The 13,223-nt window shown below is 42.8% G+C and overlaps 2 protein-coding genes across 2 annotated transcripts in view; both read right to left on the bottom strand.

The window, feature by feature from the left end:
• Positions 1-13,223, bottom strand: part of LOC135339138 (NACHT, LRR and PYD domains-containing protein 12-like) — a 127,344-nt gene that overhangs the window by 97,014 nt on the left and 17,107 nt on the right. The gene's annotated exons all lie outside the window — the stretch shown is intronic.
• On the bottom strand, positions 311-3,094 carry LOC135338898 (protein NLRC5-like). The gene is made up of 2 exons (XM_064534992.1): positions 2,962-3,094; positions 311-2,816 (listed from the first exon to the last, which is right to left on the bottom strand). Exons 1-2 carry the CDS (start codon positions 3,092-3,094, stop codon positions 457-459), a joined length of 2,493 nt encoding a protein of 830 aa, XP_064391062.1. The 3' UTR covers positions 311-456.

The raw sequence follows: 13,223 nt of genomic DNA, 5'->3' as shown, positions 1-13,223 counted from the left end.
TCCTTTTTTTTGCATTATTTTACCATGCGCCATTGCAAGTTGCACTGTGCACCAAAAAGCCAGTGCGCAAAAAAAATTAAACTATTTTTATGTTCATGACTCCGTCCTTTTGTGTATTTTTGTCAGTTAAAAAATACAGGATATGACGTCATCAAATAATGGTAATGAAGACCTCCCTCCCTTATCGGGGTTGAGCTAGTACCGTATATCTTCTATATACGGTATTCTCATCTGAAACAAGTATGCAACTAACAGTGGCCTTATTGCTGTGCAAGTTGATTAATTATTAACGACGTTGCATGCATGTGTAATGTGCTAACATACTTCTGTTCACTATTTAATGGTTTGTGCCAATAATTATATTTCTGTAAGCTATTATATATACTAAGCAATTATTTGTCATACATGCATGAATAATTATGTAAAAAATAATGATCATAATCATGGTGGTCGAGATTAGAATGCAACCACATTGATCTCGGGTAGTCCATTTCTCTTCCTCTCTTTGTTAGTGTCCCTGAATACTGTCTCGATACAGGATCTTAGGTGTCTAGGGTGTCTAGGTATGTACAATAGTGTCAGTTCAGAGCAGTGGGTGGTTAGATGTCTGGCAAGCGTCTTCATTCCATCTTCTGTTATTGAGTCATTACCATCAATGTACAGTGTTTCAATCTTGTTGATCAGTCCAGTTGATAGCTCCTCGATACTCTGATTTGTCAGTTTACAGTAACTCAATCTCAACGTTCTCAGAGTCTTATTGACTGCAAGTCCAGCAGCAATGTGACGACAGCTAGTCACTGTGTTACTAGACAAATGAAGATGTTCGAGGGAATTGTTTGTATTCAGAAGTTGATAGAGGGCAGCACCATTGTCGTCTGATATTGTTAGTGAGCAACTGTACAGTTTCAGGCTCTTTAATGATGTGTTAGTTGACAAGGCCTCACAGAGTGTGCTAAGTCCACTGTTACCAATGGTATTATTAGACAAATTCAATTCAGATATTGAACTAGTGTTCTCGATAATCTCAGCAATGTGGTGTATCCCTTCTTCTTGAAAATCATTATTAGAAAGATTAAGACTAATCTCACTCTGTGAACACTTGGAAAGCCCTCGGGCCAGATATTTGCAGCCTTGGTCACCAATAGAGCAACTTATGAGGTGCAGTGTGAATCCATTACTGGTGTTGGAACAAACTGATACGAAATATCCAACAGAGAGGCAGTCAATAGGATTCATTGTAGTGTAACCAAGATCTAAATCGTGATTAAGAAGATAAGCCACAAACAAACACAGTCGCGAGTCTTCAGCTTCGTACAAACAATTGATGAGGGACAACAAAAGGATCTTCGGCTCAAACTCTTTCTCTATCTCATTTTTTACAACCTTTCTGACCAGATCAAAAACAGTGGCTGGAACTGGACACAAGAATCGAGGTAGCAAGCTGAGGATTGGTCTACTAGTTCTCAGTTTGGTGATACCAGCATAAAACTGGAAGACTGCACTGAATCGAGGATTCCCGAAGAGCTTCTGGAATACAGAAATTTGTTGCTTGGGAGACATGAGAGATATGTGGATTGCTGCTAGTAGCTCTTGAATAGACAGGTGGAGAAAGCAGTAGTACACCAGATGACCATCGCTAATGATACTGGGAACAGTTTGTAATAATCCAACGTTTGAAATCTCCTTCGTAATGCGAAGAGCGGCCAAATCTCCGTCAGTAAATGTTGCTTTGTTTTGTTCAATCCCATAATATGCAAGTTGATACATTTGTACGGTCTGTGTTCTGATTTCCGAGGGCAGTGAGTCTGGGGATGTGATGTCACCCACTGGAGTGGTCTTCCCCAACTTCTCCTGGAGGTATCTCTTGAGATAGCTCTGAACAACTGATGTGAATATCCCGTGGTTGGATGTGGGGAGTGAGTGGTTTACAGAAAGGAAGCAATTAACGACAATGGAAGCATTGAGGGGGAGGTAGCAGCTACCTTCTACCACTGGGTTCTCTCGAATTCTCTCCAGTAGAGTCTGCACAGCTTGTGAGTCACCATTCAGACACTCGCTAAAATATTGTTGTAGTTGATGTGGAGTGAACCCCAACACCTCCACCCTGGACGAGACTAGTGGGTGGAGCTCAGCCGAAGATGACGGTCGAGATGTTACAATCACAGCTGATTCGTGTAGGGCTCCTTTTTGTGACATGTCTGGTCGGATTAGTTTGTTGATGATTGAGTCTCTAGGGAGGTCAGAAGGAAGCTCGTCCCATCCGTCCAGCACCCACAGTACACCTTTGCCATACAGTGATTTTATTACTGTCTCTGTCTTGTTAGCCATGGCCGTATCAATGCAGGGAAGTATGTCAGCAATTGTCTTTGCTTCTCTAACAAGTGGATCTCTTAGTTTCACGAGGATTGCAATTTCGAACTCTTGGAACAGTTTCCCCTTTGCCCACTCCTGACAAATGTGTAGAGCAAGGGTGCTCTTGCCAGAGCCGGGAGCTCCTTCAATCAACACAAAGTTTCGTCTATCCCCAATCTCAGAAAAAATGTTAGTTAAGTTAACAGGAGTCTTTAAAAGTAAAATGTCATCAATTTTCCCCGTAATTGTTAGTTTAACAAATTCATCATCGATTCTTCCTCTCTGTATTTCCTCCTTCTGAATCATGGCCAGTTTAAAAATTTTCTTTGTTGAGACGGGAGGCCATTGTGTGGCTGACGTGGATACTTGTATTCTGTAGCAACTTTGTAGGTAGTCCCTGTACGAGGACAGCTTGTGGTTCAGCAGGACCCTCTCTCGGGAGGGGAGACACGAGGTGGTGGAGTCTGGGGAAACAAAACAATAGGTGAGTACCATACAGAATTGTATGTGTAACAATAGCAATTATAAGTGGACAGTTCCTTATTTGGTTGCAATCACTCCCACAACGTATGGTACCACAATGACCACACTCTCACATGACAGACTCACATTTGTCAGACAAGTACTTGCACACTCGAACAGCAACGTCTTCTTTGAGCAGGGAGAGTATGATGAGTAGCAGAGCTTGGAAAGTGGCGTCTTGTCCGTTGGTCAGTATCCAGAATTTTAAAGCCAGCAACATTCCTGCCAGAGTGCCATCTACATATGCTCTAGTCCTCACGTCAGTTTGCTCTCCAGGTGAGAGCTCCAATTTTTCAAGATAGCCTTTGTGAACATTGTCGAAACATGCTGCTAACTCGGGTAGATCTGGTTCTTTTATTGCTGTATTGAGCTGCTCATCAGTCAGTTTCATTTCTGTCTTCAGATCGTCAATTGTGAGCTCTGAAAATAGATAGCAAGCACACAAGGTTAGCAATCACCAATGAGGATTTTATGCTTTAGCAATCATTGGGTTTATCCTTTATAGTAAACATGACAGTCTTTATACCTTGGTTCTGCTCTTTAGTGGCCATTCCAGTTAATAAATCTGTGCCTTGCAGCTAGCTAGCTCTAGATTTCTCTGAAATATATTATTGAGTGTTGTTGTTTTTGCATGACTTGCAAAAAAAGTGGGTGTATCTCAGATATCTAAGATTGAGATACACCCACTTTTTACATTCACCACACCCACCAAAGACATATTGTTTTCACCCACAGAGCTAGCTAGAGCTAGAGACAAAACCTGGCTCCATTGCTAAAGTATTACAGCATTCTCCCAATGGAAAGATGGTGAGTCAATTTATTAGCCATAGATGATTGTCTGGTTCATCTCTTGGTTTATGTTACCTTGTAAGGTACGTCGTGGATCATGTTTTCTGTTCCTTTGCACAGTTTGAGGCTGAGAATGCTGCCTGTCAGTAATGAACCCGACGTATTCAAGTAAGAAATGTGATTACCGTAAGACCTTTAATTAAAGCAACACTTTTTAAAACTTATTGAAGCCAGAGATCGCTTCTTTTGGAGGTTGAAAATCATGTTGAAGACCTGGTGTCCATTATTTAGAGGGTCTCATCTAATTGGAGGTACATGTAACTCTACTCAGTCTACTTGCCTCGATTTCTATAGCCACTTAAAAACGTATTTTCCAGTGAGTTAGAATCTTTACTACTTTACTAGGGTGTGCCTACATTTACCTCCATTTAGGACGCGGCATTAAAAATTAATTGTCAACGCAGCTGTCGCTACTTTTAGAGGTCATAAATTTACCTAACCTCGAAGGTGTCCTCTCTGGTGAGTGGGTTGGGCAAGTGTGTACCTACAGCTGTGTACATGTAATTATTCTTAGCCAATTTTTTGAGAGGCCGCTAATAACAAGAGTCCCATAATAAGAGAGAGAGAGTATCCAACGTAGCATAAGATGTATTTGGAAAGTAGCGTAACTTCCTGCTTTGTAACTGATCAATTTAATTGATGACGTGTTTCAGACAGGGTGTCACGTTACTTTCGGAATATATCTGATGCAAGATAGCGATGCGTTCGATACTCTCTCTTTTTTACTATGAGCTCTTGACTTATTGTACTGCTCCCAGGGTACATGTATAATATGGATCAAGTATGTATGGTCGACTTTAACTGAGCACCCTTGTATTAGCCATAGTTATAAGCACTGCAATAATTATGTCCTTAGACAACGAACTTGCATGTCTGTTTCTGAGGTACCGTATATCTTCTAATTTATCGCCTCAGAAACTTCTAATTATCCCTGACACTCTTGCCTGCCAATTTTCGTTGTTCTAATACAACGGACACTCTTGTGCTTTAATATTACATTTGTCCGGACAATACCTTGAAAAGTTGAGTTACAGTCATAACCAGCCAGTAATACTTAGAGTGCTGCAGTTAGATAGCTTTGAGTATCTAGTTTTAGATAGCTATAATAGTGCAACTATTCAGTCGTACCCTGTTCTATTAAACTTAGCTCACTCGTATGCAGCTGCATGCTAATTATTCCCGGACACTTCGCATGCGCTATAAAAATCTGTTCCAATTATACCCGGACAATTTCCTGTCCAGAACATAATTATGCTGTACTTTATCTGGTAATCTGCTTATTCAGTGTCTTCTAACTTTATTGCATGAAACTCTTTTCTCAACCTCAACTTAAATCTTCTGTCACTTGCAGTTGCACCTCGAGGGGAAGCTCAGAGTTCTGGAGAATTGGACCAACAGCTGTGATAAGTCAGCGCTACCAAAGGTGAGCTCAATCACTTTAAGAATAAATGTATTTGAGCAGTAATTGGTCGCCAGAGTTGAGAGAGCTGAGATCTCACTAGGGAAAAGTAAAATTGTTTCTTATATAGTTTTGATCGAGTTGGTAGAGGAAATCATATTTTCAGAAGGCCCTAACACCTTGTAGGCTTTAGCTGATATGAAGTTGTAGTAAGCCTCCCATTTCAGACACAAACAGTCCAATTAAGATCTTCTTATCAGAGAGTACCTGCATTTCATGTGACAGTGTAGACATGTACCCCCCAGTGTACATTATCTTATCCCCCACAGCCCCCCAGTGTACATTATCTTATCCCCCCACAGCACCCCAGTGTACATTATCTTATCCCCCACAGCCCCCCAGTGTACAGTATCTAACACACAGCCCCCCAGTGTACATTATCTTATCCCCCCACAGCCATTATCTTATCCCCCACAGCCCCCCAGTGTACAGTATCTAACACGTACCCCCACAGCCCCCCAGTGTACATTATCCACTATACACGTACCCCCACAGAGACAGGATCGGTACAAGGCCGTCCAGTCGCTGGTGGACCACCTGGATGCCAATGTGAAGGAGTCCTGGGAGACCAAACAAGGGATCCTCAGCACACTCTCTAAGTGTGTTGCCGTGGCAGCAGACAGCTCTCTAGGTGAGTCTCCATGGTAAAGTACTTGTATGGTTGCACACACTATTTTTGGGCCATTTTCTAAAGAAGGGTATACGCATTTATTCTTCATACGCAGATCCTTTCATAGCTGTTATTAAAGTTTCTGCATGACTGTACATGTATGTTTTGACACGGTTTAATTCCACACTTTAAATCTGCATACATGTATTTACATTACTTAGCTTGTGTCCACTCATGCAGGTCCGTCTGTACTGGATATATTCCGTACACTGGTCCGCCACCTCCGTATCTCCATAGAAACTGTTTCAGAAGGCCCCTCCGACCTCACGTCCTCTCTGACCTTTCAGCAATCCATCACTATCACTGTGGGGGAGTTTGCAGGAGTCCTTCCCGACTATCACAAGCCAGATATACTGGGGCTCATCAACTCTTATGTACCCGTGGCCTCAGGGGGTCTTGATAGCGGAGCCACCACTGGACTGTCTGTACATCCTCTGGCAGCTCAGGACACTCAAAACAGGTGAGAATGATATTATACAGCTGTTGCTTTATGTAGCTGTTTGTGTACATGCATGTGTTTAGTTTCCTGTCATAAACACTGTTTGTACATGTACGTGTTCTCTGATTCTGGTGCCTTCGTGAATCCTGTTTATAGCAGTAACCTTTGAGTAGATTATAGAGGATGACGTGCTTATAATTATGTGACCATGCACAATAGACTGCGTGCATTACTAAGTGTTTATGCTTCCATAATTGTATTCTCTCCTTTATTATGCAGCCCCATGTTGACTACCTCCCTGGTCAAGTGTTTGAGGGCGGTGGCTGACACTTGTCACGCATCAGTGCTGGAGACGGCGTTCCCAGGGCAACTGTTTGCCTCCCTCGTCCAATTGCTCCTCATACGAGAGCCCAGCACACAGTTGGATGTGGCCCTACTCTGGCATCGTCTCGTACATCACCATGCCAACAAGGACAAGATTCCTCTCAACACGTATGTGGATGTGTGTGTGTGTGTGTACCTTGCTATGTTCAGTGTGCATTTGACACACTATATTTTATTTGTTAGTTACACAGGTCCATATGAGCTTTTGTCTTAGCTTTCACTACATGTACATGTATGTCATGTGCAGTGCATACAGCTACATGTACGTGTATTTATACCCTCCCCTTGTGCAGTGATTGGGTGAGTCTGGAGGGTGTGGTTTAGAAAGGATTCCTCTCTAAAACAGTCAACTCTCTCTTCACCAATCTCCTGGAACTGGCCAAAACTCTCTGCACTAGCCCTGCTAACACACTCGCTTTCTACCAACTCGTATTTCTCCTGACACTGGAATTCTTATATCAAAGGCTCTCAGATATACTGGTGTTCCTACACCAGCTGCAAGAGCTTGCTGTGAAGGAGAAAGGTCTTGAGGCACATCACAGAGTGCTGCTACATGCTACAGTGGCGGGTGTGCTGTATCTAGCGTCCAAGATTAGTCGAAACGAGGTACTCAAGACGCACATCGAGAGGAAGGAGACAGCTCCGAAGGCTATTGTGGGACATTCTTCTAGAAGGGTGAGTGTGTGTGTATGGGGGGGGGGGGGGCAGTCTTCTAAAGGGTGAGCAGTGTGTCATACAGGGGGGAAGGGGGATATTCCCCCTAGCTCCAATTCCCCCCCCTAAAATTTGCATGTAGGTACTAGTTGGGGTCCATGTACTAACAGCAAGAGTTCGTCTATTATGAACTCTCTTGCTAACAGTTTGACCCTTTACCAGTAAATTTGGTAATGATCATCACATGTATTTGCTCTCAATACTAATTACAATGTTGTTTGCATGAGAGTAGATCTTTACCAAATGCATTATTTTGTTTTCCTTTTACCTTCTAGAAGTGCAGTCATCTAGACATGGAGGAGAAGCTGCTCAAGAGATATCAAATCATGGACCCGGGTGTCATGGCTGAGCTGGAGTGAAAATTGGAACTATGCAGATGTGAGTAATTTTAAATTAGCATGTACACAAGCACACAAACTCAAAGTGGGAGAATACCGTTAAATTTCATTGCCAGATTTTCTGTAGTTGAGTGTACATGCACGTCACTATTGTATGTCGAGTATTCTCCACCTGGCAGCAACTTATTGATGTTCCCCTGTCAGGTTGAGGAGAAGAGTGAGACCATTCAATGTCTAGAGGATGACCTGCTGAGGGAGTTGGAGGAGAAGCTGCTCGAGAGGTCTCAAATCATGGACCCAGGTGTCATGGCTGAGCTGGTGAGAGAATTGGAACTGGCCAACAGCAAGGGCAGATGTGAGTTTAGCATGTACATGTATACACTCGGTGAATACTGTATAATTAATACATCTACAGTAGACTCTCGTTAATCCGGCCACCCTTGGGACAGTGCAACTTGGCCAGAAGAGCGCGGTAGTTTGCATTTCAGAAAATAGCCGCGGCTTAAAATCAACCTACCTCGAATATTAATGACTAATTTTGCGGTTTTGTCTCGAGGATAAGAAATAAAGATAATAAATCATTTCCTCTCTATTACAATGTAATCCCACAGCTGTGTTTGCTCACAAAACGGTTTACCTTTTTTATAACTTTCATTGTAGTGTTCATGAGCATCCCGCTTCCTACCTTTCATTGTACACCCCAACCACTCCCCCCACACACAGTTTTTCTGCTAAACCACACCCAAAATGTATACGTATAAAATTACTAGTTTGGGGCAGCAAGTATACAGAATAGCGAGTTGGCCACATTTCAGGCCGTACTTCAGAGAGTCGGAATAGCGAGAGTCTACTGTACCTTTATTATAACTACTGTACCACTACCACGATGTTGTGATGGTTGTATCTGTATACCTGTGTGTGTACATGACCACCATGCAATCTATTACCCAGTCTGCTGTTCAAGAGAGACTTGTGATGGAGGAAGAGCTCAAGAAGGCACTGGATCGCTGTAAGGAGTTGGAGCAGAGCAGTGTGCCTGCAGTGGATGGGGTGGACATATTCGAGTGCTACAAAGTAACGGGAGAAGGAAGAGTACTTGAAACAGGTGATAAAGTGGTACAGTATACCGTACCGTACGTATAGCGTCCTGGGTATAGTTTCCGTGGGCAAGCTAAACCTTGACGAATATTTATCACTCTCAAAAACGTAGGCATGGTTGACCGGAACGCATGCAATGCAGTGAAGCAAAGGGGATTTTTACACACGAAATCACTGCTGCACCACGCCTACGATTTTGTCTCGGACTTTTTATCCCACGAAAATGACCTGCTATACAGTATGTACATGTACTGAATATGGCTTAGGCAAAATACACAATACATGATGCCGATTGCGTCTATATTACTGGACTATCGGCCGTTTTCATTTTCGTCATATAAAGGTTGCATCTCTGGTAGTCAGGGTTTCATCTATTGGGGGGGGTGGTTCTCCCCCCCATGTTGTAGAATAATGACATCATCACATTAGTACTACATGTCACCACATTAGTTAATGCGATTAACTAAATACTGTGATGCGTTAGGTTAAGCATAGTGTAATCAACTTTTTTTAAGTGGGCATAGCCAAACACTTTGCGACTCGCTTACGCACTCCCAAATCTCCCCCCCCCCCCAACTTGTTATCCTAGATGAAACCCTGTTAGTGTATTAGAGAGTACAAGAATGATTTGTCAGAACAATCTCATGTACCCCTTTGGTAAACATACACTAACTGTGTTGTACTGACTTTCATTGAATCACACTGTATCACACGTCACTCCCCTTGCAGCTGTACAATGAAGTACATAGCTGCGATAAAATCCTTCGATGTTGTGGATAGGCAATCAGCTGTCTACTGACCAGGTGTGTGTGGGCGGGGGGTGGAATGGATTGTGCGCTCAACAAGATTAATAGATGATAATCCTTATTAGTTGCTTAAAACATGATACACAATTTCACATGCCCCACAGAGACGTAACCTATAGCTGTGTTCCATTTACCTCGACTGGAAAAAATGTGAGTCAATTAGTGACTTTCTATGACATTTATTCCCAGAACTGAATCATAATAATAATTATGACTCTCACTGTACCCCCCACAGAGGGTTCTTCCTGCGAGCATCGACTGTGGACCCCCCGGACAGATAGCTGGGTATCGATGCGTACTCTGACGTGACCAAGCCAATCATCCATACATCAGCGTCCATGGAGATATGCCCCACCCACTCTGTAAGTCTCCGTATACTTGAGTGAGAGTAGTAGCCGTTATACTAGCATACTTCTATCAAACAACATGATCATCATCACATGTGCCATTAATTGCTCTGGTACGTACTTTGTCCACTGTTTGACTGAAGCTCAGACTCTACTACTAATCTAGACTTTAACAATTCCTCCAGTGTGAGGCTATTGACTTATTTTTATGCCCCAATCTTCATGGAGGGGCGTAGCAAGCAACTTTAAAGTGGTCAGGCCAACTTACAATTAAAGGTCAGCTGCTTTTCTACTATTGGAACTTTTATACAGTGGTGAATTTTTTACCTAAGAAAAAGGTCATCCCTTTTCCTCACCAAAATAGCATGCGCATTAATTATCACTTACAATATTTACGACCATTGCCTACCCAGCTGCAAAAAGTGGTTAGGCCAAAACCTGACCAGCCTGACTGCTTGCTACAGCTTTGATCTTATGTGCAACGTTATGCTATAATTATGTGAAAACATTATTTCTTACTCGTCCAGGTTCAGGTTCGGAAATGTTGTGTTTGAGATCACATCAGGCAGATAGAGAAGGTGGAGCTGGTCCTCCAGGTGAGGGTGTGTGTACAGGTAGATGGTAGGTACGTAAAGTGTTCAAGAAGTTTACTGCCTTGTGTCAGGTATAGTGTTGGTATGCTTGTACGGTGTATGCATGTACATGTATTCATTTGTCTTACAAATACATGCATTCTTTGTCTTATACCAGTTGAAGTGTTTCACTGCCCTCTCTTCTCCCCACACAGGACCTCCTTCAGCTGCAATACGAGGACCTGGCAATCATGAAGATGTTTGGGAGGGCCAAAGTGAACGTTAGTCTGCTCATCTTCCTCATGAACAATAATCGACAGAGCGTTAAATTGGATTTGCCATTAGCAAAGTGCATGTATTCATTGACTATTCACAGCAGTGCATGAATTATTTATATCATCTGCATGTACTATTGACACGTTATTAACGACCTAATGTTCCAACATAATATACTATATATTATTATAGTACGTACTTTGCTACTTTTCTCAAATTGTCATTTATTATAATGTGATATAATTATGGCAGAAAATAAAATCGATTATCAAAAAGTAATTAAAATCATGGTAAGAATGCAACCACATTAAATCTCAGGCAGTCCATTTCTCTTCCTCTCTTTGTTAGCGTCCCTGAATACTGTCTCGATACAGAATATTAATTAGGTGGTCGGGTATCACCAATAGTGTCAGTTAGCACAGGGAAAATATTTAAATTTCCTGCTACAGTGCTGCTACAGTGCAGCCCATAAAATCTGCACATTTCCTGAAAAATGGCAGGTGTCCTGCAAGTGTCCTGCAACCTACTTACAAAGGATAGTGCAACGTTTCCTGTATAGTTTCCTTTACTATTCCTGAAGAAGTTCAGAACATGTGTAAGATTCATACAGGAAAGTCTACAGGAAATTTTGTACTATCCTGAAAGTATAGGAAATTTAGATATTTTTCCTGTGTAGATGTCTGGCAAGCGTCTTCATTCCATCTTCTGTTCCATCATAAATGTGCAGTGTTTCAATCTTGTTGATCAGTCCAGTTGATAGCTCCTCGATACTCTGATCAGTCAGTTTACAGTTACTCAAGTCCAATCTTCTCAGAGTCTTATTGGCTGCAAGTCCAGCAGCAATGTGACGACAGTTAGTCAATGTGTTTACCAGACAAATTAAGACATTCGAGGGAATTGTTTGTATTCAGAAGTTGATAGAGGGCAGCTCCATTGACAGCTCCAGCTTTTCAAGATAATCATCAGTGTTATCGAAACATGCTGCTAACTCGGGTAGATCTGGTTCTTGTATTGCTGTATTGAGCTGCTCATCAGTCAGTTTCATTTCTGTCTTCAGATCGTCAATTGTGAGCTCTGAAATAGATAGCAAGCACACAAGGTTAGCAATCACCAATGAGGGTTTTATGCTTTAGCAATCATTGGGTTTATCCTTTATAGGAAACATGACAGTCTTTATACCTTGGTTCTGCTCTTTAGTGGCCATTCCAGCAAATAAATCTGTGCCTTGCAGCTAGCTCTCTCAGAAATATAACGGAATTTAATCAGAAGGATTAAATGTGGTTAACAGGTGACATACAGATACACGTGGTCAGGCAGTCAGTGAAAGAACAAAAAAACTTCTCTTCTGGGTCTATCCTCAAGATTTCTCTTGCTGATCTATCCTGTAATTCTCTATAAGAAGATAACCACTACCTCCTCGAGCACATCCTCAACTGGAACACCGCCAATCAGTTCCACCAACCCGACGACAACTCCGACAACTCTCAACACCATGATTGCCAATTCTGTCCAGGCAGCCCTCGGCGCGGTGTTACCACCGCAATGGACCAGCGGATTCAGGCAGCAGTCCAACAACACCACCCCACAGCCGGCCCCTCATCAGTCTCACCATCAGTCCCACCCTCGATCCCAACCATCTCTGCTTCCGGTTCGGGTACGTCCCACCTCAGGCCCTGTTGTCAGCACCGGAACGGCAGGTATGTCAAGTACCTCACTAGCACATGTTCCCCTCGTATCCACTAGTGCCCCCCCGTACTCAAAACCCGCATGAGCCTCCCCACATTACCGACCATACCAAGCATTATTCTGTTACTTTGACCAGAAGTCTCATATACGGTCAATGTAGGCCAGAATGCCATCCCCATTCCCGACAAACTATCTAAAAAATCGGAAAAAGGGGAATTTATCGAACTAGCTGAGTTCTTACCCGACTCGTTCGGGGGTACCTCAAACGATACGGGTGAGAAACCCAGAAGAAAGCGCAGGGTTGCCAACATATTACATAAAAACCTCTGCTCTACGTTTTACAAATAAATGCTAGGTCTGCAATCAGTCAAGACACAGACTAACTATGGCGACGTGCTTCTGCTGCCCCAAACCTCGCTACAAACGGCTGGTTGATGGGCTCTTCCCAGAGGACCCTCAAACACCCACACCTGTGTCTGCTAATAATTATAGACAAGCTGCTCTTTTTTGCTCAAACCTCCCCTGACCATCTGGACAATATTGGAGAGTACCTCGCTCTGAGACTGCGTCGGAGCCTGCAAAGAGAGAGAAACGGGTTAGACGACTATTTCAGAGACATACCTGTACAGTATACAATGTCGACATGTCATGTATAGCTAGGGAAATTTATCGACCTTCCCCGTACCTCCGGAACAGAAACTTATTTGGCTG

This window comes from Halichondria panicea, chromosome 7 (genome assembly GCF_963675165.1).
Source record: "Halichondria panicea chromosome 7, odHalPani1.1, whole genome shotgun sequence".
Lineage (NCBI taxonomy): Eukaryota > Metazoa > Porifera > Demospongiae > Suberitida > Halichondriidae > Halichondria > Halichondria panicea.
The sequence above is the reverse complement of the archived record's forward strand: the minus strand, read 5'-3'. Positions and strand labels throughout refer to the sequence as shown.